General features: G+C 41.1%; 1 protein-coding gene across 1 annotated transcript in view; it reads left to right on the top strand.

The window, feature by feature from the left end:
- The window catches only part of LOC124261267 (neuroblastoma-amplified sequence-like), a 54,035-nt gene that overhangs the window by 10,429 nt on the left and 16,789 nt on the right, over positions 1-26,817 (top strand). The window contains 35 exon segments of the mRNA XM_046695581.1: positions 1,231-1,311; positions 1,892-1,939; positions 2,801-2,978; positions 3,307-3,392; positions 3,683-3,980; positions 4,229-4,300; positions 4,555-4,683; positions 4,840-4,903; positions 5,275-5,324; positions 6,962-7,105; positions 8,596-8,765; positions 9,212-9,260; positions 9,262-9,282; positions 9,766-9,891; positions 10,685-10,836; positions 11,124-11,261; positions 11,548-11,626; positions 12,002-12,106; positions 12,510-12,574; positions 12,667-12,738; positions 13,675-13,752; positions 13,985-14,059; positions 14,179-14,308; positions 14,530-14,664; positions 15,059-15,232; positions 15,807-15,880; positions 16,164-16,223; positions 16,388-16,452; positions 22,079-22,602; positions 24,089-24,184; positions 24,504-24,625; positions 25,191-25,278; positions 25,511-25,813; positions 26,027-26,156; positions 26,686-26,762. Of these exon segments, the coding sequence (XP_046551537.1) occupies positions 1,231-1,311; positions 1,892-1,939; positions 2,801-2,978; positions 3,307-3,392; positions 3,683-3,980; positions 4,229-4,300; positions 4,555-4,683; positions 4,840-4,903; positions 5,275-5,324; positions 6,962-7,105; positions 8,596-8,765; positions 9,212-9,260; positions 9,262-9,282; positions 9,766-9,891; positions 10,685-10,836; positions 11,124-11,261; positions 11,548-11,626; positions 12,002-12,106; positions 12,510-12,574; positions 12,667-12,738; positions 13,675-13,752; positions 13,985-14,059; positions 14,179-14,308; positions 14,530-14,664; positions 15,059-15,232; positions 15,807-15,880; positions 16,164-16,223; positions 16,388-16,452; positions 22,079-22,602; positions 24,089-24,184; positions 24,504-24,625; positions 25,191-25,278; positions 25,511-25,813; positions 26,027-26,156; positions 26,686-26,762 (4,258 nt within the window).

Below are 26,817 nucleotides of genomic sequence, written 5' to 3'. Positions count from 1 at the left end.
GTAGCACCACTTTTACTGAGGTTGGTAGGAACACTTTCATTGAGCTTGGTTGGAACACTTTTACTGAGCTTGGTTGGAACACTTTCATTGAGCTTGGTTGGAACACTTTCATTGAGCTTGGCAGGAACACTTTCATAGTGCTTGGCAAGACCACTTTCATTGAGCTTGGTTGGAACACTTTCATTGAGCTTGGTTGGAACACTTTCATTGAGCTTGGTAAGACCACTTTCATTGAGCTTGGTTGGAACACTTTTAGTGAGGTTGGTAGGAACACTTTCATTGAGCTTTGTAGGAACACTTTCATTGAGCTTGGTTGGAACACTTTCATTGAGCTTGGTAAGACCACTTTCATTGAGCTTGGTTGGAACACTTTTACTGAGGTTGGTAGGAACACTTTCATTGAGCTTGGTAAGACCACTTTCATTGAGCTTGGTTGGAACACTTTTACTGAGGTTGGTTGGGACACTTTCATTGAGCTTGGTTGGAACACTTTTAGTGAGGTCGGTAGGAACACTTTCATTGAGCTTGGTTGGAACACTTTTAGTGAGGTTGGTAGGAACACTTTCATTGAGCTTGGTTGGAACACTTTCATTGAGCTTGGTTGGAACACTTTCATTGAGCTTGGTAAGACCACTTTCATTGAGCTTGGTTGGGACACTTTTAGTGAAGTTGGTAGGAACACTTTTAGTGAGGTCGGTAGGAACACTTTCATTGAGCTTGGTTGGAACACTTTTAGTGAGGTTGGTAGGAACACTTTCATTGAGCTTGGTTGGAACACTTTCATTGAGCTTGGTAAGACCACTTTCATTGAGCTTGGTTGGAACACTTTTAGTGAAGTTGGTAGGAACACTTTCATTGAGCTTGGTTGGAACACTTTCATTGAGCTTGGTTGGAACACTTTTAGTGAGGTTGGTAGGAACACTTTCATTGAGCTTGGTAAGACTACTTTTAGTGAGGTCGGTAGGAACACTTTCATTGAGCTTGGTTGGGACACTTTCATTGAGCTTGGTTGGGACACTTTCATTGAGCTTGGTTGGAACACTTTCATTGAGCTTGGTAGGAACACTTCAATTGTGCTTGGTAGGAACGAAACAACCAAGCATATATAGGAGTTGTCAGGGAGAATAGGAAGAAATCAGATTGGCTTAACATTAGTGAATGAAACTTCTGGGAATTCCCATCCTATTTTAAGTGGGAAATATGTTCTATTTGATGATCTTCCTCTTCCAGGACAGCCACTCCATGTTTGTTGCCAGAAGCTTTGGTGAAGCTAGTCAACAGTCAGATAAACTGGCACATTGCTGTCGGAGGGTAGGTCACCATGGAAACATACAGATCATCATGACCTTTTGCAACTTTGGTTGGGGATAGTTTCAAGATGTAGAATCAAGCGTTTAATAACGACAATTACATTAAATCAATAAAGAATGCTGTTTGGAAACAATCTGCATCAGAACCTAATTATGAGTCAGAAAAATGAAAAATATTATAGTCATTAACCAGTGAAATAAAGTTCAAAGTTAATGATAAAACAACTGTTGAAGATGTAAATTATTATGTATACAATTGTTTGATATCTCTTCTAAAGGCTGGTTTGTAGTGTATTGGTGTCCTTAGTCACATCCCCCATGCTTGTAGTTTATCAGTGGGCATGAGCAGTCGAGTCATTTAAGGCTTTGCTTTATGCTGTGCAGTGTTGTGACCTTTGGGACAAATCCAGAATTCACTCTAATTATGTTTGTTGGCATCACTTTAAACTTTCCTGTCATATCAAGCTGACTCCAAACTCACTTGTTGACTCACTCTATATTATTACTTTATTATATTTTTACCTGGGAGTGTCACTTGATCTCCACTTGTTACATGTGTTGCCTGAATATATCTGTTCCAGGGAAGGAAAGGTGGTTGCCATCCTCCAGGAGCAGTGTGTGGATATCAGGTAGGTTGGGATGTACCAACTTGCTCAAGTCGTCACACAAAGATGAACACTAACAAAAATTGGCATGACACCATGATGAACACTGACAAACATTGACATGACACCATGATGAACACTGACACACATTGACATGACACCATGATGAACTGACAAACATTGACATGACACCATGAACACTGACAAACATTGACATGACACCATGATGAACACTGACATTGACACCATGGTGAACACTGACAACATTGACATGACACCATGATAAACACAGACAAACATTGACATGACACTATGATGGACACTGACATGACACCATGGTGAACACTGACAAACATTGACATGACACTATGATGGACACTGACATGACACCATGATGAACACTGACAAACATTGACATGACACTATGATGGACACTGACATGACACCATGATGAACACTGACAAACATTGACATGACACTATGATGAACACTGACAAACATTGACATGACACTATGATGGACACTGACAAACATTGACATGACACCATGATGACCAAACACTGACATGAATCTGTGACATGACACAATGATGAACACTTGACATGGCTAATGTACATGTGGTTTTCATTCAGTGATTATTCTCATGATGTGAACATGCATTAGTAATATTGTCTTTTGCGAATCAAAACTGAAACTAAAATGATTTTAGTATTGGTATCGTTTTTTGGGGATATAGTATTAGGCTCCATCCGTCCATCCGCTGATTTAGCTCTCTGATATTGTTAGCTTTATGTGATGTTAATGTGACAAAATATGCTTTAAAGGATGAGTCCAAAACAATGTTTCAGCCTCATTAGTAGTCATGACAACAACCTCTGTTGTCAGATCACACCGAGATGGATATGAGTCCACAGTGGGGCGTGGCTCCTTCCAGCGTGACCCGTGCCCCCAGTGGCGCTGTGTGGTATGGAGCCCGGACAACACCATGCTGGCCTGCTCGCGGAGCTGTGGAGCCGTTGATGTGTTTGATATCATGGGGTCACTGCTTTTCACCATCCCTGGGGTGAGAATCTCTAGACACACCTTCACGTGTACCCTTATATCTTTTGTAGGGAGTATTTTTAGAGACAAATTTTCTATTTACTCACTAGGAAAGACAGTAGAATAATTTAAATCAATGAAGATGAATCAACTGAAACAATCTGGCACAATATTCCTCATTTCATCTTGAAATGTAGTTCATTCCAATAAAATTGAGTGAAAACCATGTCTCACATTTACTAGAAGGAGACTGTTGCATGAAGTTTAATCCCGAGTAATCTAAATAACCATCATGAAGGACATGCTGCAGTGAAACATCTGTAAAATGATCGGTGCCTATGTCCTTACAGGAAACGACAGAGAACACCCCCCATGACCTGAGCTGTGCCGTGGCTGCCCTCATCTTCACGGATCACCAACACCCAGACAACAAATGGTAACATATCCAACATTAGACACAGATGATAAAATACCATTATCACACTGTTTTGATGGTGGTGTGTGGAGTTTGTGAGACAGGCATAGAGGACAGGGAAGCCAAGACTCCTCACCTGATCATAGGCTGTGGTGACTCTGGGGACCTATAATCTTACCCAGAATGCCCACTGGTATCGCTTCAAGTGATCGTTAGTTAAAGTTTGATGTTTGCAGGTACTACCTATATCCTGTGTCCAGATGTCAGGTGGAGACAACTCTGTCCATGTAGACTATACTGTTCTCTTCCAGGTCAGCAGAACTACTGGTCATCAACTACCATGGTCGTCTGAAGAGCTACTATGTCAGCCGAGACAAGGGCTATAAATCTCGCCACAGCTTCGTCTTCAGTGGACATTACCCTCTTGGCATCAGCTCAGCCGTCTATCTCTCCGAACATAAGATGTTGTTGGTTGGTGGGTGTGGCCAGGGCGGGGAGCCGTCGTCAGCGGCAACTGAGGCAACCAGTGAGGGAATCACAGCGTGGCGGTTGCTGTCAGACATACCTCATTACAAACTGATCACGGACTATGATACAGGGATGACACAGGTACGAGCAGCGAGTGTAGGTGAAGTAGAGACGGTTTACTCTTTGTTACGCTTAATTGGCTAAACAGTCTAATCCAAATTGTGAAAAATTATTTATACAGTCTCCCCTTAAATAAGCTTTGCCCCTTTTGTTAAAAGTAGCTTGTGATTGTAAGAATCAACCTATCGTTTGTCTGCAGTGTGTGGAATAGAATATTGCTAACCTGTCCAGGTTTTGTTCATTGCTACCATTTTGACAACTTATTTCAGGCCAACAAGGGAATGTCAATACTGAGCATGCTGCGTGTGCCTCAACTGTCCGCCTGGAAGGGAGGGTTTGTGGTGAGACATTGTCTGTCTGTGTCCTGTATCCAGGCTTGGATGCAGTACAGCAAGTGATGTGGATGACGAACGAACTCATTAACTGTGTAGCAGTCATTGTAACATAAAGAACAGTTACTTGTCCGACAACACTAATGATAAAATGAATGAATCACTGCACTATAAATCACAGCAAATATGATCATAGATACCCATTGTTTTTAACACTGATTAACATGAACAGATATGGAGATGTGTCAGTTTCTGCTTTCCAGGATGGCGTGTACAAGATGTGCGTGTCGCCTGCGGGGGACACACTGGTTGCGCTGCACCTGTCGGGCAAGCTGTCCGTGTGGCACCTGCCATCTCTCCGCCACAAGGTCGCCTGGACACTGGAGGACCAGGTCAGATACTGGGGATGTGGAACAGTCCTACTTATGAAAGGAATATCAGTCATGAATACCTTGATTTGACTTCTGAACATTGAATGTCTTTGTGAACAATGAAATAGTTGTGTGTTGTGATGGTTTTGTGAATTGAATATTGACATTTCATTGCAGCCTGGGTATGATGAGGTCTGCCCCAAACTTGCTGAAAATCCTCAAAAGAGGAAAAGAATTAAAGGTATGACACATTTTAATGGCTGTATCTCTCTGCACATGACTATCAATATGTTAAACACATGTCCTGAATGCTTATTGGTGGATGTCTGACTGTGTGAACAGTGACATGGCTAGACTAGTTTACTCTGGCATGGAAACCAAATGTCATGTAACCATGTATTGTAAGAATTAGCTATATTCCTGTACCAAGTCCCTTATTAGGTATTAGTGAAGACACTGAAGCATTTAACAAATGTTATTGGCATTGTGTCAGATTAGTATGATTAACATTGTGGATGTGTCAACCCTGAGACACAGACAATAATCTGACATCTGATGGAAAAACTGTTCAATGTTAGATCCCCCTGCTCACAACTGTACTCTCTGATACAGATCTGATACCTCACAAGAAACTACTTGATGTCAACTTCTGGTCAAATGAGGTAAGAATCTGTCTGTTACCTTTGTGCTACATGAAAGTCAGATATGATGATGTACTTTCAATCCATTCCTCTGAGACCCGTGAAGATACAGGTTAGAATATGTCTTCAGCAACCCATCCCTGTCATAAGAGGCCACTTGAGGGATCGGGTGGTCAGGCTCACTGACGTGGTTGACACATGTCATTGTATCCAGATTACGTAGATCAATGCTCATGATGTTGATCACTGGATTGTCTGGTCCAGACAGATTATTTACATATGGCTGTTATGTTGTTACAGTTATGTTGTTACAGTTATAATTATGTTGTTACAGTTATGTTGCTACAGTTATAGTTATGTTGTTAGTTATGTTGTTACAGTTATGTTGTTGCAGTTATAGTTATGTTACAGTTATGTTGTTGCAGTTATAGTTATGTTGTTACAGTTATGTTGTTGCAGTTATAGTTATGTTGTTACAGTTATGTTGTTACAGTTATGTTGTTGCAGTTATAGTTATGTTGTTACAGTTATGTTGTTGCAGTTATGTTATGCAGTTACATGTTGTTGTTATGTTGTTTACAGTTATGTTGTTGCAGTTATAGTTATGTTGTTACAGTTATGTTGTTGCAGTTATAGTTATGTTGTTACAGTTATGTTGTTTCAGTTATAGTTATGTTTACAGTTATGTTGTTGCAGTTATAGTTATGTTGTTACAGTTATGTTGTTGCAGTTATAGTTATGTTGTTGCAGTTATGTTGTTATGTTATAGTTATGTTGTTACAGTTATGTTGTTGCAGTTATAGTTATGTTGTTACAGTTATGTTGTTGCAGTTATAGTTATGTTGTTACAGTTATGTTGTTTCAGTTATGTTGTTTCAGTTATAGTTATGTTGTTTCAGTTATGTTGCTTCAGTTATAGTTATGTTGTTTCAGTTATGTTGTTGCAGTTATAGTTATGTTGTTTCAGTTATGTTGCTTCAGTTATAGTTATGTTGTTTCAGTTATGTTGTTGCAGTTATAGTTATGTTGTTTCAGTTATGTTGCTGCAGTTATAGTTATGTTGTTTCAGTTATGTTGTTACAGTTATGTTGTTGCAGTTATAGTTATGTTGTTACAGTTATGTTTTTACAGTTATGTTGTTGCAGTTATAGTTATGTTGTTACAGTTATGTTGCTACAGTTATGTTGTTACAGTCATAATTATGTTGTTACAGTTATGTTGCTACAGTTGTGCTGTTACAGTTATGTTGCTACAGTTATGTTGTCACAGTTATGTTGCTACAGTTATGTTGTTACAGTTATAGTTGCTACAGTTATGTTGTTACAGTTATAGTTATGTTGTTACAGTTATGTTGCTACAGTTGTGCTGTTACAGTTATGTTGCTACAGTTATAGTTATGTTGTTACAGTTATGTTGTTGAAGTTATTTTGTTACAGTTATAGTTATGTTGTTACAGTTATGTTGCTACAGTTATGTTGCTACAGTTATAGTTATGTTGTTACAATTATGTTGTTGAAGTTATTTTGTTACAGTTATGTTGTTACAGTTATAATTATGTTGTTACAGTTATGTTGTTGCAGTTATAGTTATGTTGCTACAGTTATTTTGTTACAGTTATGAAACTAGGATAGATACAATCTGATTCTGTTGTTGTGAAGGCGCTGATCTTGGCGAGATGTACTGGCGCTGTCATGGTGTGTGCAGTGAACACCTTACACAACTACCTGGGCAAGTCCCCTGAGTGGTTCGAGCCGTCCCCCCGTGTCAGTGAGAGTTACCAGGGAGGATTCCTCGGCATCGAGGTAAGGAGCCGGAGTGCTCTCTGACTCTCCCAGTCATGTAATTAGTTCAAGTAAAGTTGAGGCCATAGTGAGGGAGGATAACAAAATAAGGAGTGAGACATCCCATTGTCACAATAGAGAATACTACACGAGGTCTCATTACATACGAATTATACAAAACGAGTGTCCTTCCTATGGTATCTGACCGAGCGAAAGCGATCTCAGAAACCATAGGAAGGCCACGAGTTTTGTATAATTCGTATGTTATGAGACCGTATGTGGTATTTTATTTATTACCCACGTCTTACATGCTTTTAATTGACGAAATATTGTATTTTTGTAATTTTTATGGTTTCAAACCGAAACCAGTTTCATAAAGAGGTTGCGGAAGAATGTTGTTCTGTAGTACACTTTTTGCATGACGTCACACTGTAATGATGTCACTACGCCTTGCTCGTCTGCCCCTTGGTAACCGACGTCACGATGCATGTCAGTTGTCATCGCCTCATACAGCCTCCTCCATTAAACTACTCCGTAGCACCCCGTTTCTTAGTTTGCAATTGCTTCACTTGGCTAACATCACTGGTTGAAACTTTGCTTTTATGTTTTTCGACGCATACAATGTCTCAGTTCAACTCACAATTAAACAGTGATACGGCAACGTTCGCTATGTTTATATTCCCACAATGCATATAAGTTGTAGAATGAATGAATTCACGGGTTTGTTATAAATGAAAAAGTAGTTCTGTCACATCATGACCTAATTGAGAGGTCATCGGTTATCCAATCAAATCGTTAGAATCTCAGGTCTAGTCGTTACGACACAGGTGAACGCGATACAACACTTGTGTGACGTACGAGATTAGTATGCAACTACCCATGCGTTGACCACGTGGGCAATAAAAGAAGTTATTCTTCAATATATTGTCATCCTTCCTTAGTGCTCCAATGTTCACTTAACAGTGGTTTAGGCAGGATGGTTTCAACGTATGACATTTTATCAAACCAGTAGTATTTCCAGAACAACTTCGTTTCTGAAAAACAGGGACTTCCTGTCATCCTATCCTAGCTTCAGGATGTCTATAACACTTCATTACTGTGTAGCCATGGAATATTAATGTTACCATGGAAATCCAAGATAAGAAATAACTCTCCTATTCTCCCATGTTTTGGTTGCTGGACAGGTGGTTCTGTGGGTTACCACAGATTCCACAAGAAAAAGGCATTAGCATTTCTCGTTCAAAAGTTCCTTAATGTACATTTGAATGTTACATTTGTGTGAACAGGTGAGCCCAGTCTTAAATGATGTTGCAGAAAGCCATGGATTGAAAGTAATCAAGAATGTCTACAAGCCTGAATATTGATAACGTAATGTTTGTAGCTGTACAAGCCCCTAGTATACCTAAACAAAACTGGTCTGACAGGCCAATGCCTGGCAGATGCCAACCTCCATCCCTGTAATCATGACTGGAGAATATATAAACCTGTCAACCCTGCTCTGTTGTACCTAGTGTGAGCATCGCTTCCCGAGGAAGAAGTTGATCGCTGATGAAGGTGACGAAGGTGATGACAGTGACGATGAAGATTCCACCTGGTATAACAGGTCAACCCGCGTCACAAAGCAGGTGCTGTACTACCTCACCGACAGCGAGAGGTTTCAGCCACCAAGGAAGAAGCCCAAGTCAGTTAACTTCATGATTTTAAGTTTTTGAATGTGGCACGACTTTGGTGTGCCACTAGTTGGTGAACCATTAGCTATGAAGATATTAGTTGTAATCTAACTCATTGGATGTATTTTAATTGAGATGGAAATCATGAAATTAGTTGTCACGAGTACTATCTCATTCATCCCCTCAGGGGATTAAGCCCTGACAAGCATTCATTGTGTGGAATCGGACAGAGGACACCAGATATTTCATCCGAACAGGAAAGTTGTAACAGATCCTCAACCTCTAATGCATCATTTCCATAAAGCCTGTATTTTCAACAGAAGTGCTCTTCACTGATATCAAGATAATATTACCACCAATTTACCACTAAGGTCTTCTTTTTGTCCTGTGGCATCATCACTTGGGCATTTAAATACTTTTTATTAAAATTATTTGAGTGACCTGTTTCTTGTTTCAGGTTGGTCACTCGCATTTACAAACTGATCTGTTTGAAATCTACGACCCCTCGAGGAACTGTATGCTCACAAGGTATAACAACATCAGCCAAGTACCGCAACATGTTCATAACAATATCATTATTGCTGTAACAAAACTCCCTAGTCACAGTGACTACTGAGGTTGATTATATAGGGAATTGTCTGTACAGTCTAGTCGATATTCTAATTAGTAGTAGATGTCTAATATTGGTTTAGAAATGCATATCTTTTCAATGAGTCCACATTTTCCCCTGCCTGTCCAAGCATGGCTGGGTACTTAAAGTGGGATGTATTCAGAGATATAATCTGTAGTCAAAGACTTAACGACAATGTCTTTGTGGACTGTGACCTGAAAAAAACCCTATCTCTTTGTCCTTAACTCACAATCATGCTGACATATGCAGATATAGAACTAAGGTAATGAACACCCTTATGTTGTGATATGAGATGCAGTAGTATGTTATCCCATTTACGTTGATGACTTGATGTATCCTACTCATGTGTCAGTGCTGAGGAACTATTCATGTGTGTCCAGATTGATGCGGAGGAATATGGTGAAGCTCTGGCGCTGGCGAGGACGTATGGGTTGGACTGTGACCTGGTGTATCAGAGGCAGTGGAGGAAGTCCCCGGTGTCCGTCGCTTCCATACAGGATTATCTGGTAAGTGGTGCAGCAGTTTGTGCTCACATAACATGCAAAGTGTTTCTACCTTCACCTAACTCACAGGATGCCATGAACACAGAGGCCTGTACTGACGAATGGTTAGAACTGATCCCCAGTGACCTATGTTGGTCAGAAGAAATAACCAGATGGATGTGAATATCAGGCTCAGTGATTTGTTTGGAAGCATGTCAACATATCCAACAACATATGATCAGTGCTCATAATATGAACAATTGATTGTATAACCCAGACTGTATTATTTACAGGGATCGGTTGTAACCCATGCTTGTCGTACATGGCGACTAACGGGATCGGGTGGTCAGGCTCGTTGGCTTGGTTGACACATCTCATCGGTTCCCAATTACGCAGATTGATGCTCGTGCTATTGATCACTGGATTGTCTTGTCCAGACTCGATTATTTACAGACAGCCACGATATAGCTGGAATATTGCTGAGTGTGGCGTAACACTAAACTCACTCACTCACTACAGGGATAGGTTGTAGTTTGAATTTTGCTGAGTGTATTAACAGTCAACACATACCATTACCATAGAATGTGTTGCTGAAAAACCATGATGCATGTCTGACGACTACTGTCATTTGCCTGACTAATTTCAGTGAACCTCAGATGATTTTGAACTTGATTAATGTTATCCCAGTGGCTATAACTATTCATGTCATGAATCTATTCCTTGACTGAGATGCCTGGTTGAAGGATACTGTCTCATTCCTTGAATTCAAAGAAGAAGAAAAACGTATTCATGTAATAGATGTTATACAATATTTCAGAGTAAAATTAGCAAGAGGTCGTGGGTGTTGCATGAGTGCTTGGAGCGAGTCCCAGACAACATTGATGCCATGTGGGAGCTCCTGCAATATGGGCTGCGCGGCACTGACCTTCCCGCTCTCATCACCATCGGCAACGGGGAGGATGGCGGCAGGTAGTGTCAGTCTAATACCATTTAATTAAGATATTTACAGGTAGCCATAAAGCTTCATGGAATGGAGGATTATATGTCCTCCATTGATGAATCAAGTGTTGAGTGCCAGGGAGTTAATTCTATATCAAATTTGTAATTTCACAAACAATGTTTGACATAATGGTATGATTATCATCCATTATTTCAAGTGACCAACTTTTGGATGAACATTAGTGATTATTCATGAGGAACACATTATGACTACTCATGTTGTTCTGTTAATGTATGGGAGATAACTCTATTGTTAGGTTCATCCTGTGTGACCCCGAGGAAGGCTTGTACGACGACATGAGTTTTGATGAATTTAACCCTGATGATCAGAGACAGAAGGAGGAAATGAGGCTCCAGAGGATGAAGGAGATGCTGGACCAGGTCCACTTTGACAGGTGAATCTTGTTAGTTGTCAGACGCCTTGTTAGTCATACGAGGATCCAAACATCCAAAACTAATGTTTCATAAGGCCACACTTGTTGTAGATGCTTTGTTTGGTTTATATTTTCTTAATCAATATATCAACATAAAGAAGGCAGTTTTAGAAAAGTCATTACCTGTGAACCATTTGTTTTATTTTCAAAGCCTCAGCTATCCTAAAAGCTAAATATGATGGCACAAACCTTTCAAGGATGAGTCTGTTTGACAATGTTAAGTAAGGATAAGTTGTGTTGCATACAGCATGAACCTGGAACAGAAGGAACTGTGCAGGGCCAGGGTGAAACTTCTCCAGTACATCGACAGACTGAGAACATACGAGGTGAGTTGGCTTCATGGTTAGAGTTAAAGGATGTACTTGTTGACTGTGATCCAAATAGGCAATTTGTCAGTTCAGAGACAGTTGTAAAATAGATCAAATCTGGTGAACTCACAAACATACAGTTTTCATGGAGTTGGAGATATCATATATAATGAGTATGTGTGCTTTTAAATATACAACCCAAATGAAATTAAGGACATCCACTGCCTTCCTATACCAGCAGTTACTGTGTCATGGTATGACAGATTAACTTCAGTAATATGAAAACAATCTGGGCTTCTCTTACTTCGTTTGTGTAGTATACATTTTCATAGAATCCTGACCAAATAAAGTGATTGAACTTGACCATTATGTTAACATGTGCCTGTGTTGCAGCATGTCATGGGAGGTAGAAGTGCTGCAGCTGAACGGTTCAACTCCAAGTTCTTCAAAGAATTCAGATCCCAAAATATAGTGGAAACTGCTGTTAATTATGCACAGGTAAATCAAATGTTTTATCATAGCATGTAGGACCAGTGCCTGTGCTTTGCTGCATGGGGCATCTTCATAATTGGAAGGAAACTACTAGAACCGAATAGAGTCACAACTAGCTCCTAGCCAAAGAGATATTCCCAGAGTCCCGTAGTGTTCCCTCTTATACGAAGATATTTACATGGAGAAAGTTGCCTGGTTAACATGTGCCCCTAGCTTATCAGAACTCACAACATTTATAATTCATCTAAGCTACAAGAATTCTGAGAATATTCAGGGAAATGTGAAATATGTTTCTACAACTTGCAGTGTACCATGTACTCTTAATGTTATTTTGTAGCGCCTTGAGCAGGCTTTATGTCTGGATTGTGCGCATTACAAATGCACTTTATTATTATTCCATGTGTTTCAGATGTCCAACTGTGAGGCCCTGGAGGCAATGTTCACCTACCATGGGGCGTCCACCCTCAAACACAGGTACGTCACAACTTGTCCCCAGACAATTACTGCCACTGCTATTGGTTGTTGTAGTAGGACTTTTTATGAGGTTGTCATGTTTCTGATTACAGACTTGTAATCCTGTCGCACTTCCCGGAGACGACGACGCCAGTGGAGTACAAGACCCTGCTGCCAGAGATGGCGTAAGTAGCTCAGGTGTTTACATTGTCAGCAGGTGAAACGTTCGCAGGAAACTGTAGTGTAATGGAATATGTTGAGAGGCAGTGTATAGTATCAGTGTTTGCCCCAAGTGACAACATGGGTCTGGTTCTCTGACCTGGCTGATTCCATGTTATCGGACCCTGATGGAGTAGCATTTGCTCGTTATGTCTACCTAGTATCCGTTCTTTCTTTTTCAAGTGGCATTTTAGGAAGACAAACAGGTTTTATGGATAGACAGCTTCTTCATTGCAATAGATGCGACATAACCTGCAGTCTCCTGGTGTACACATTGTCCAGGTTGTAATATCTGGTGCCCTTACTGGTGACACCAGCGTTCAAAATGTTGTCCGGAATATTGCCCGAAGTTGACTGAAAACCACGCAGACCCACAGTTCTGTTTTCTGCAGGTCCTTATAGCAGACAGCTTTTCCACCCCCAATAACTAAGAGTATTATTTCCATGTTAAAATATAGGGCCTGATCAGGACCCAAAACTTTTTATGGTTTCTGGGTCCTTAGGGTCTGCAGCTTATCAGGGTTAAGGGCAAACACTGGGTGACACATGTAATACATTCATCATTACTAGTTCCCAAGTGACAATGTGCTGTTTCTGATGAAATGTGACAGTTACGTCTCCTGTCTTATTACTACTGTTGACCTTTCAGTATGCTAATACATAAGTGTGAACAGAATCAGTTAAGGTGTGACCGGCCTGGCAAGTGATATCCCTTAAACAATATGACGTCCATGGGCTAACTGAGCTGTATGTGCTTTTACAAGAGTTAGACTTGCCAAGCAGACAGTTAAGACATTGTCAATACCCATGTAGTATCCTGCTATCAGATGGTAGGAAACAATTGATATAAACATGACATGTGATGTAACCTGACTGGGGTGATTGATGCGTGTGCTTTACAGGAACACAGAGGATGCACAGAAGTGGGAGCAGATCAGCTGGCGTGGCGAGCCAGACTGGAGCGAGGGAGATGAGTGCAGGTAAGGACCTCTCCTCAATATCATACACAGATTGTACAGTAGAGCACCTGCTCCTTGTGTCAGGACAGGTATAATATCTGATAGGTCTGTAAGAGTTTTACAGCTGTCAATTCTGTGGTCTACATGTTTCTGACAGTTTCAGCCATGCAGGTGTTTTGCATGGAGTCTTTTATCGATTAGTTTAATACTAGCTGAAGAAACAAACTTCTTGTCATTTCACCATCTTTTGCAGAGCTGCCATTGACCCGTCACCGGTTGACTTGGGAGTATTCCTATATGAAGACAAACCTGAGCTGGAGAAATACAGGTAACATGACATGTCACATGTTTATGTAATGCAGAGAAAGGTAGTTGAATAAATGGGATATTGCTGTCAGCTGTAATTACCCTGTATCCATGGTGATGACCTGGTAACATGATTTGCAGAACTGATGAGCCAAGCAAGTCCCTGCTGTGTGACTGGTACATTGACCGTGCCTGTGAAATAGAGCGCATGTCACGGCTGGTGGACAATGCACTTGACCTTGTCAAACTGGCCATACAGAACAGGGTTGAGGTAAGTGTTCTTCTTCATCATCATCATCATCATCATCATCATCATCATCATTGCTTGGAATTTTGGCATACAGATTCTTGTACCGTTGTCAAGCAAGAGTGAGCAAGCTTGGAAGTTTGGCATGCAATGATACATTATGGAGGTGTTCATCGTAAACTTACCTGAGTGATCTTGTATTTCGCACAACCACATTACTGAGTGACGTGACATGCTACTTGCAGGGACTGTATGACTTGCTTGACGATCTTCTTACTATGGAGATGTTGGTGTACGAGTGTGGCGTGGATGACAACCTCACTTTCAAGGATCTGCAGCAAATGGCCGACTACGACAAACTAGAGCTGATCATGTCCAAGGTAAGGTTAGACATACAGAGATTAAACTGGGGATGAACTGACCATATGGCTGAATTTTACTCAGGAATATTCAACTGCTTCAGAGAGTGATTGAGTAGGTTTTTGTTGTGAATATTAGATGCTGATGTTATCCTCCACTGGTTTCAGGCTGCATCAACATGGCAGAGTTGCTCTTGACTGGCATAATTACCATTATACCTTGAAAGTTTGACAACACAATTGTTTACAGACTCCATGGGAGATCCCAAACTTCTATAGGGGAGGCACCTTGCGATTGTTTGTTTCTGTTTATTGGATTTTGAGAATGAGGGAAGATTTTCATTGGTTATAAATCCCTCTAACCTGTGTTGATAGTTTTTGAGGTCCATCTTATGCTTGTTTCTCATGTTTGCAGTCTTCAGAAGAGATGTATGTGAAGAACCTGCGTCGTTGGATGGTGCCGTTCCTGAAGCAGTGTGAACGTCGTGAAGCTGGCTCGTACAACACTCTGCTGCACGACTACATCATTACCAAGGCCAAGACAGACCTGTCCCTCGTGGTCAAGATCTTCGAAACATCCAAGGCAGGGGTGAGGCAGCTACAGGCACAGAAATGTTTTTGTCTACAAGGAACTTCCATTCTTCACCAATTAGATCTAGAAGTACCTGTCTTGTATTCTGTGTCATTTTGTTGTTTAATGGTGGTCAGAAATTTCATTGAAACGATTCAAGTACGCTCTTCTGAATTCAAATAGATTACTTATTGATGCATCAAGTGTCCAAAGAAAGCCTGCATGCTCTATCTACCACTGTTCATATGTCTGTTGAAATATATTCCAGCCTCCCATACTGATTGTGACTTTTGATCAGACAAATACATATCACTGTGTATATTATGGATAAACCTGTGAAGGTCCGTGTTAGAATAGGTCTTCAGCAACCCATTTGGTAAGAAGCAACTAACGGGATCGTGTGGTTGAACCAACAAATACTATGGATAACTGCCTGATGTGCACTGCAGATGTTTACCAATCAAGTGAAATCCGCTAGCATGTGTAAGGTGTCTAGAATTACAATCTTGTTGAATCAGGGATCTATACCCAGTACAAGTAGTCCCTATGCCTCATTAATGACTTGGCCACTAATTGTGTGATTCTGTTTCAGGTGAGTCAGCCTGTTATTCAGAAGCCCAAGGATCTCATGTCTCTGGCCCTTGAAGCTGTCTATGTTTGTGAGAGGTGAACAAATTATTATCGTCTTTGAATAAACTTATCTGTTTTAGCTTAGTGTTACACAAAATAACTTGATACATTTAGCTACTGCCATGTGTAGCAAACTATTGATTATAGTTTCATGTAAATGTCACACATTGCAATTGTCATCACTTGTGACTAAGTACAGGTGACAAGGAGCATGACTCTCAGCATGGCTTCGTCCTGTGGACTACAGTTAATATTATGTTTAAGAATAAATTCAAATTTCGTATATTTTGTAAATTGTTTCCCACAATTAATATTGTAGAGACGACCAACTGAATCTGGCCTTTGACATCACCCAGTGTCTTCCCCAGAAGGATTCACAGTAAGTAAAGACATTGCAGTGTTTTTGTCTGTCTATCTGTTTGTCTGTGTATCTCTCTGTCTGTCTTTGTAGCTCTCTGTCTGTCATAATATCTGTTTTTCACTTTATAGCAACTGTTGGGAGATTGATATCCTGCTCTATGCTCTCATGTATCTCTGTTTCAGGAGAGATCCTGCCGACATGATCAAACTGCACAAACAAGTTGACAGACTGGAGAACCATCTTCAGTAGGTAGTCCTTATTTCCTGTAGGGAGCATATATTTTATATATAGGGAGCACCTGTTGTATATAAACAGCAGCTGTTATATATAAAGGGAACAACTGTTGTATATGAGGAGAGCACCAGTTATCTCACATGTGACCATTACGCAGATCTGCAGACAATTCATTAACGAAATTGAACAGCAGCCTTGTTACAGCGGTATAACTCATAATCGCCAACGATTTCTGAGAAGAAATATGTACAACAAGTTCAACTTTAATTCTACAATTATGATGATACATTCATGTTTACAGTCTACAAGCTGACAACTTGCAAGTTTTATTGAACCTTTATATAAGGAAGTCGGAATTATCTTCAAGACTAAAGTTACTTTCATGACAGCCAGGAAAATAACCTACCCAGCATTAATATTACAGAGCCAGGTATTTCATCGCTTACCATTAACCCTCAAACACGCGTGGTCACTCGGGTAACTTCGGAAGCTACGGTGAAGACTGGCGATTGTTCTAATATCAACGACGGCACTATATTATACAAAGGTTCCTTTTCCTGCTACACCGGTGACATCACAGCGGGTACTCTACAGAATCAAAATGCCATGTTCTGATTGGACCGGCTGATGGACAACGCCTCTACGCAGAGATCGATCATAGTTTACAGTTCAAGACTTAGGTTGCAAGTGACAACAATATATCAGTGAACGAGCAAGCCTCCTTACAGTCCAGCTAATCTGAACCTTCATGATTGGGCTGCCTTTTTTTGAGGTTAGAGACCTCCCCTGTCAAGTAAGGACGAGGCACGGCAGTCAGGCGATTTTACATAAAGTTCAACGATGGCAGTCACACCTGGTTGTGCACCTACATCGTCAAAGACTTCGCATAGCGAATTTACCTAGACGACCGGGATACAAGTGGATCCAAATCCACAGCCGTCTCAGACTACAGTTGAATTTCATCATCAAGCTACTAACACAACTAGATGGTTAGTAAACCTACCTAAGTTGGACCTAGAACCTTCCATGAAGATCTGCTAATTCTAGGTTTTTGATTTGTAACGGCAGAAATCGTGATAATTGTACCGAGGACCATGGATCAAGATCCAACAGTCATTTCCACAAGCCTTACTCTCTCGCTACCACTCTTACAGTGGCAGAGCCTGTTGGGGTTCACGCACTTCAGCTCAAGACATGACAGGCAGAGGCAGACTACAATTACATCCGTTACAAGTCATCATCAATTCGCATCTAGACGAATCTCTACCGCTCAATTACGGTTCAGGTCAAACCTCATTACTATGGTGGACCAAGAGATCGAATGTTTGAATAGGCGTCCTCGCTAATAGAGCTGGAATCGATAACACTTCTCTTCAGTAGATGTGTCACTACAAGGTTGGGGAGCCCATCTTGCCAACAGGACGACATCAGGGCTATGAGCAATCAAGAGAGCAAATTACACATAAATCTGCTAGAGATGCAAGCAGTGTTAACGCTTTAATGCACTGGAGCAACTTACTACAGTATACCCAGTGGATGATTCACACAGTCAATTCGACAGTGGCGCTTTTATGTGAACAAACTAAGCTCAACCAGGTCCCCGAACCTATCGACTCTATGTTTTCAATTGTTCGATTTAATCGACAATCTCAACATACATGTCAGAGCATATCACATTCCAGGAGCAAAGAATGTGATAGCAGGCGCTCTCTCTCGCCACACATACCATCGCCGGGACAGAATGAATGCTCCATACAGAGATATTCATTCAAATTATCAAAGAAATAGGAACTCCACTAATAGACCTATTTGCCACTCGATTCAACAAACAACTGACACATTCGTATACGCCAGTTCCAGACCCACTAGCATTGGCAACAGGCGCACTAAGCATATCGTGGAAGGACTCAACGGCGTGCGGCTTTTCCGCCACCAGCGTTAATCTCACAAGTTTACTCAAAAATCAGTCAAGCGCCAGAGCCTCCATCTGAATTTGGTCGCGGCCTACTGACCAGCGAGAACGTGGTTTCCAACTCTTATTCAAGAAATCGGACAACCAATACTACATCTTACAGAGTGCTCGAATCTGTTAATACATCCGCCATCGGAAAGCCAGAAATATTCCAACTTCCGCATTATGGATTGTATCAAAGCGTGTCTGAATAACAGGTTATTCAGCCAGAACGGCAAAGCAGTCTAGCTTGCCCTGCGTATCAACTTGCAACTTATCACGATGACAAATGGCACAGTTTTGTCAATTATGCTGCAAAGAAAGGATTTACAGCTAGATATGCTACTCATCCTCAAGTGGCTGACTACTTATGTTATCTACGTCAGACTAAGATTTTAAAAGGCTCAACTTGTCCACCTATCTTGCAGCAATAGCTCTGTCATAACTGAGAATGGGCGTCAAGTTAACCTTAACCCAGTTACTTTAAGCCTTGCTCACGAGGCTTTCCGATTGGAGGATTAAAACAGAAGTTTCAAGCTCCAACTTGGGATCTGAATATAGTGCTCCAACACCTCACAAGTGAGGTTTATGAACAAGCTTTGATGATATACTTGGACCCCATGATACGATGAATCTATCACGATGGCCAGTAAGAGCACTGAAAATATATCTCCACCGAGCCAAACAGGAGGGAAAAATTCAAGAGATTTATTTCCTCTATCAACAAGCTCACATGAGACTGAAGTCTCGCGTGCTACTATCTCCTTTGGATCAGAACTGTCATACTACGTGCCTACAAGACTGCAGGACTTCGACCCTCCAAGAGCTTCTAATCCTCATGATATTAGAGCTAACTTCTACACTTGATCTACAAGGCAAGTGCTATTGAAATACCATAATGGAGGTTATTTCTGGAGATCCGATATGGTGTTTGCCAACCACTATCTGAGAGATATCACCACGAGGAGGACGTCTCAGGTATCCACCAATTCGGTCCCATGGTCCTCGCACAACAGTTGACAGTTCCTCGGAGAAGATAAGTCAATCTTACAGGTTTCTACTTATCTTATAACAGTACTAAATAGCTACATGCTATATATATTTTTGCTTAAGTTCTTTATTATCTTAAGCTCAGTACTATGGTTATTATATCATACAATATATAAGCTAACAACTCTACGGAGTTTGTTATTATATATTTAGCTTAAGTTAATCACATCTTAAGCTCAGTACTATGGTTACATTATAAATGTATTAGCTAACAAACTCTACAGAGTTTTTGCTATTATATATGTAGCTTAAGTTAATTATATCTTAAGCACAGTACTACACTCATATCATAAAAATATATTAGCTAACAAACTCTGGAGTTTTTGCTATTATATATGTAGCTTAAGTTTATTCATATCTTAAGCTCAGTACTATGTTTATATCATATAAGTATATTAGCTAACAAACTCTAAAGAGTTTTTGCTATTATATATTTAGCTTAAGTTTCATCATATCTTAAGCATTATGGTTACATTATAACATGTATGCTTAAGTTTATTCATATCTTAAGCTCAGTACTATGTTTATATCATATAAGTATATTAGCTAACAAACTCTAAAGAGTTTTTGCTATTATATATTTAGCTTAAGTTTCATCATATCTTAAGCATTATGGTTACATTATAAAATGTATTAGCTAACAAACTCTACGGAGTTTTGCTATTATATACATAGCTTAAGTTTAACCATATCTTAAGCTCAGTACTATGTTTATATCATATAAAGTATATTAGCTAACAAACTCTAAAGAGTTTTGCTATTATATATTTAGCTTAAGTTTCATCATATCTTAAGCATTATGGTTACATTATAACATGTATGCTTAAGTTTATTCATATCTTAAGCTCAGTACTATGTTTATATCATATAAGTATATTAGCTAACAAACTCTAAAGAGTTTTTGCTATTATATATTTAGCTTAAGTTTCATCATATCTTAAGCATTATGGTTACATTATAAAATGTATTAGCTAACAAACTCTACGGAGTTTTGCTATTATATACATAGCTTAAGTTTAATCATATCTTAAGCTCAGTACTATGTTTATATCATATAAGTATATTAGCTAACAAACTCTAAAGAGTTTTTTGCTATTATATATTTAGCTTAAGTTTCATCATATCTTAAGCATTATGGTTACATTATAAAATGTATTAGCTAACAAACTCTACGGAGTTTTGCTATTATATATATAGCTTAAGTTTAATCATATCTTAAGCTCAGTACTATGTTTATATCATAAAAGTATATTAGCTAATAAACTCTAAGGAGTTTTTGCTATTTTATATTTAGCTTAAGTTTAATCATATCTTAAGCTCAGTACTATGTTTATATCATAAAAGTATTTTAGCTAATAAACTCTAAGGATTTTATGCTATCATATTAACAAGCTTAAGTCTATTAGTCTTAAGCATTGTATTAATGTTATATATACTTTTATCATAATAAGTAAATTGTAATAACCTTTATATGGCAGCTGATAAGTTAGCAGCAGGAATTCATCAGTTCAGTGCCTTTATGAAGTTCCCATAGGGTTATTACAATCATCACAGTTCAAATCACTAATTATTAAAATCCAAAGTATTATATATTCCCACCTCCTTTTCCGTTCAGATTCTACAAGCAATAAGCATGAGTCAGGATAAGGAAAAATATGTAATTTTAGAGTAAAATTGATATTTTATACTTATCCTGACTCATGAGGTAAGCTCCTCCCATCCTCCCCATCCTCGCTCAGCTCAGCTTGTGGAAGGGAGGTAACTTCGTGGTGAGTTCTAATTAGTGATTTTTATTGAAGGGAACTTCAATAGGGAAATACACGTGTTCCACTATGTTCAAGAAAGAAGAAGACAAGCAATAAGCATGAGTCAGGATAAGTATAAAATATCAATTTTACTCTAAAAATTACATTTTTTCAGAAGAAGCCCTCCTTGGGGTACATATAAACATTAAAATGTCCATTTTAAAACCTACGACAGTTGTATAACTATATTTTGATAAAAATATTTACAAAACAAAAAACACGTTTTTGTCTTGTGAGACCACCCCTACAGGGCCCCTCAGGGCCCCCTACAGTCAAGAGCAGGTAACTCTAGCCGTCAACCTTGCACCTCACTTTTCATGTATTCGTTCACTGAGGAGGACGTCTGTGTGTTTCATTGCGAAGTATAGAATTTCTACCTACCGAAGTGAGTGAGAAAGAGTCAACTACTGTTTTTATGGTTCCTTTTCTTCCGCACAGGCGCTAGATGGAATTTATAGGTTGATTTTTTCATTCATAAATTGTTGTAACTTTGCCATGTGGCAGACAAGATGGTGGACCATGTGGCTTACATTCGTCTCTTGTTTGTGTGGCGCTTTGCCTTCACAAGGCTTGGATGGCTGTATATATATGTTTATCATATGCTAGGCTTGCCTTATCGATTTTGCTTTCAGTGAATTTACAGTAAGTCTGGGTTGGTAATTTCGCTTGTACGTTTGTACATGGATGAGGACAGGGGTCGGGAGCAGGCTAAGGGCAAGAAGCGGGCCAAGACGGTGGAAAAAAACCCTTCTTCCCCTACCCCCTCTACATCTGCACAATCCAATTCTGCATCTGCACCTATAACGTTCACAGATTTGTCCTCAAATTTGCAGCAGCAGATGACTTCAGTTCGGTCACTTATCTCGGACGCAGGGCGCAATGTCCGGCCTCTGGCAGGAGATCGGTATCCATTCGGGGGTTAGTGGGGTCATCTGCCGGAGGCACCCCTACCTCGGGCTTAGGCTCCGAGATGGATTCTGCCTCCGGGAGTGTGCTTAATCCGAGCCTCGGCTCTGGTGACGGCCTCTCCACCGGTGCAGTTGTGTCTGACCCGGAGCCTTGGCCCGTGCAGTCCAGCTCACCGCGCCCGTGCCGGGCCACGCACCGCTGGCATCCAGCTGTGTGTCCAAGCTCGGTGCCTTCCAGCTTCCGGGATATCCTATTTCGCAGGCTCTTCCCGGGGCCTTGGCGACTAGGTTCGGCCTTGAGCCTAGGGTCGGTCGAGCCAGGCACCTCAGCTCTCCTTGATCCGTTGCCGTTGTTCGTGGACCCTTCTTCCGTGACTTCGGAGGTGACTCTCGACACCGAGAGCTCACTCCTGGAGGAGCGGGAGGAGGAAGCCATGGATGAGGACAGGGTTGGGAGGAGTCGGGGAAGCTAGCTTCTAGCTTGGTTCGGCCCTGTGGCAGGTACGCGATCGTATCGCTACTGTTTTGCTGCAGGTGGTCGTCCCTTTGGACAGCCCCGCCCCCGCGGAGTTTCGCCTCCCCGGCAAAGCGTCCGCGCCGTGTCGGGTTGCTGAGACCCATTTGCGCATTTTACCTTTGCTCGTTAGCGAGGTAATCAATCCTCTCCTGTCGGGTAGCCGGTCACGGTTTGATCTCCCTGAGCTAAACTGTCGCTACTTGATGGGAGAGGAGGCTTTGTTTGACCCCCCGGTGATTGACGAGTGCATTTAATATTTATGCCTTGATCGCCCTAGGGGGGTCATTTGGCCACAGCCAGGCGTTGGCTCAGCAGGGCTGGCGATTGCCTCCCTTTACCTTGAGTAACCAGGTGTTGAAGTCAGTATATTGCTCCTTTGAGGAGCAATACCGCAACACCGTGCAGCAGCTTAAGGTTACTGTCCACTTGGCATACCTCTCTGCCCTGCAGAGGCAGCTAGTGGATCATGGGGGCGTGGACGATGCCCCGCCGCCGCCACGCTTTACTGAAGCAGCTCATGGAGGTCCACTCGGTTGAGTGCGGTTATGGGCCTCCGTCGGCTATGGCTGTCAATCGCCTGGTACTCACCGGCTACGCAGCAGGCACTGTTGTTTCTGCCCTTCAGGATGGGTTCAACCCTATACCCAGGGGCTTTGACAGTAGTCTGGGAGGCCGCAGAGGCGGTTAGCCAATTTAAGGACTCCAAGCCCTTACTTAAACAACCCCTCACCGCTCGTGCCCGGCCTTCCGTCTTTGCCAGTGCATATCCTTCCTCTTAGGGGGAGGAGGCGCCTAAGTGGACCTTCACTTAATTTTCAAAGACACTTTGAAGATTTCAGCATGCTAAATTGCATGTTAACATAGTCAGCAAGATATCGCAAAAATCATTCACTGGATCATTTTCATATTTGACACCAAGCTTCATCTAATGAAGGCGCAGGGCCCAGTCAATTTCGGGGACCTTCACATAATTTTCAAGGTCACTGCAAAACTTCTAAGATTTCAACACGTTAACCTGAATTCACTGGATTTTCTTCATAGACTTTTAAGACTTCCCTTGAATGTTTTTCAATAAGCAATTACTTTAGTACCACTTTTGCATATTTCACACATTATGGCATTCATGTCATGGTCAACGTCAGTCTTGAAAATACTTGTGTGTTTGAACAACTAAAAAGCAAGATATCAAGAGAGGTTGACTGGTCATGTTTTTGTTGACATTTAACTTCATCTTAAACTTTCATGACTTTTTAAGTTTGATATGATCATTTGCGGCGGGGGATAATGTCACCTTAGTGACAATGCTTGTTCTATTATTGGTTGTCATTAACATTGTGGGAAATGTATTTTATTGATGGGCTTAATTTGGATGTGAGAGAAAGGCGAGAAAGTTCACCTGAACCTCTGCGACGTTTCAGTTGCTGAGACTCGGCCACTTGCTGCGAATCCCAGGAGACACTCGAGCTGAGAGGGATGGGAAAGTGTGGAAGCTGATTGGTGAAGCTGCTGTCAAGGTAAGTTGTTGCATGTACACCCATATGCTGCAGTTTAAACTTTCTTCCTGGATGTCTTGATTGTTTAAAAAACGTTTGCCCGGGTTCGATTTCCCCACATGGGTACAAAGCGTGAAGCCCATTTCTGTTGTTCCTTGCCATGATATTGCTGGAATATTGCTAAAAGCAGTGAAAACCATACTCACTCACTCTTGTTTAAGCTGGACAGTTTGAGATTTATGTCAAAGACTTGAATTTCATGTTATTTGGAAACCTCAAGACTATGTTCCAGACTATTTGTTGTGTGTTACAGACATGAAACTATAAGTTCATGTTACAGGCTCGAGACTACGAATTTGCCGAAGACTGTTGTAACCAGCTGATGTCTGTTGGGAGCCCAGAGGCGTGGACGCTGTGTGTTGACCTGGCAGAGCAGGAGGACTTCAGCAACATCAAGGCCAAGTAGGCATACAACATGTAGTCTATATGGGGTGTGAAGGCATCTGTGTTCTGATGTATTGAAAGGCTGTGTACTGGCGATTAGGTGCCTGACTCTAGGAGTGTGGGTTCACATCCCAGACTCGATCTAACAAAAGTACTAGAATTTGTACTTACTGATTAAGTGTAATCCCAAATATAACTTATTGCATTTGACCTCTTTCTAAATGGCATTGTGTATTTATGGATAAGCATCTGGCATGGTTAGTTTTCACCTGTAAGAGGATCAGTTTGAAATGATAATTTGGCCTAGGAAGTTTCTGGGTTGAATATGGTCCCCAGCTTGAAGTGGAATGGGCTGTTAGGCTGTGTGACATGGACAATTGCAGCTGATCTTGTCTTGCTGGCATGGATTGTTGCTCATTTAAGTCACTAGTTTAGACAAGGCCACTCATATATTTACAGGCCATCATAATGTCGCCAAGATACTGCTGTAACCAAAATTCACTCAACTTCCTGTAGGAGTAGTTTGTTTGGCATGGTAGATTTGTTGTACAAACTGTCTCATACTTTAAATATCCCATTTCAGAGTAAACCTGCTGTCCTTTGCTATGACGTTTTGTACTGCGGATATGATCGAACCAATTCTTCAGGCAAAGTGTCTGCTAGAAACTCAGGTATGTAACATGGATGTGACTCATGAATATCTTTTGAAGGTGGACAAGTCTGAGAATAGATGCCATAGAACTGATGGCATAGAAAACGGCAATATGTATTAAAAAATTCATTTACATTTTATAGGCAGTGACCTGTGCCTATTGGTTTCTGATGTTACCTGCGGGGTATACTTATTTCATTGAAGTGTGGGAAGTAGTAGTGTCAGACAAATGATAGACTCAACTCTTTCAGCTTCTGATTGAGAGAGTGAGCACAGACATGTCTGAGGAGGCAGTCGCTGTGACTAGCAGCCCGTTCTCTGCCAAGGCCGCCATCAAGCAGACTCAGCACATCCTCTCCTCCACATCAAAGACAACGAAGGCGATGTTGTCAACTGTGACGGACGGCAGCTGGTGGAAGGGAGCGATTCACACCTTAAAACAGCCCACACAGAGGCAGACATCGATGGACTATGATGACGGCAATGTCATCTTCACCAGACAGGGATGTCACCCCTTCTATGAGAGCATCATCGAAGACTGCTACTCCAATGTGGTGAGTTCAGCTTTGTGTGAGTTGTTGTATTCTGTTCCCTATGTCAGTGAAATTGTATCATAGTACATTCAGTCTTAGTGGTTGAAGCGTTGGCTTGTCAGTGTTTGCTTGTACAATGTATGAAGCCCAATTCTGGTGTCCCCCACTGTGATATTGCTTGAATATTGCTAAAAGTGGTGTAAAACCATACTCAATCACTCACATTGTTTGCAGAGCTCCATCAACTATCAGACAGGGGAGACAATCATGTCCCCTGAAGTGGAAATGAGTGAAAAGGTGTTGCGGGCAGCCAAACTGGAGGAGATGCTGACTGAGGGGGAGAAGTCCCAGCCAGCAACAGAAGGTATGTATTGACAGTAGCATAGTGTCTTGATGGTGTTTGTAGAAAGCAGGCTGATGTTGGGAGGTGCAATTTAATCCTTTATCCAGAAGCTTTGATAATTCAAGTATGATCATGAGGGCGAACAAACCACACTTGAGAGTAGTGTTCAATTGATCGTGGTAGTGGATTTCTGGACTAGCAGACTCTATACTTACCTTGATACACCTTGAAACATGAGTGTACTTATCATCAGTGCCGTATCAAACAGGGCAATTGGTGGCAAAGTTTACTGTGCAGTGTTGCCTCCCTTTGTTGCTAGGATCCACTGACTATTGGTTCAAATCCCAAGTTTTCGTTTGCATTGACCCTTGGTTTGTCAGCACCTCATGCTGATCTATATTACTTTGGACTTTCCTTCACCTATATCACTTTGCTGTTACGCAGTCATCATAACTGAAATAGGACTGAAACCCTTATTCAGTTTTATTAAGTTTCTCTGCACTTGAAATCATTGTCAGTTGCAAGTACCATGTGATCTGTTTTGTTTCAGTACTACTTGAGCTCGCCAAGTCTTCCCTGGCCAGGGACAGCTCATTGGGCCTGGCCTATCTTTTAGCACTGACAAAGGTATGTTGATAAGTAGGGAACCAAGATGGCTGTTTCTCAGGCTGGTCTTAATTGT

The sequence above is a fragment of the Haliotis rubra genome, unplaced genomic scaffold (assembly GCF_003918875.1).
Source record: "Haliotis rubra isolate DU_JTF1 unplaced genomic scaffold, ASM391887v1 Scf792, whole genome shotgun sequence".
NCBI classification, from domain to species: domain Eukaryota; kingdom Metazoa; phylum Mollusca; class Gastropoda; order Lepetellida; family Haliotidae; genus Haliotis; species Haliotis rubra.
The sequence above is the reverse complement of the archived record's forward strand: the minus strand, read 5'-3'. Positions and strand labels throughout refer to the sequence as shown.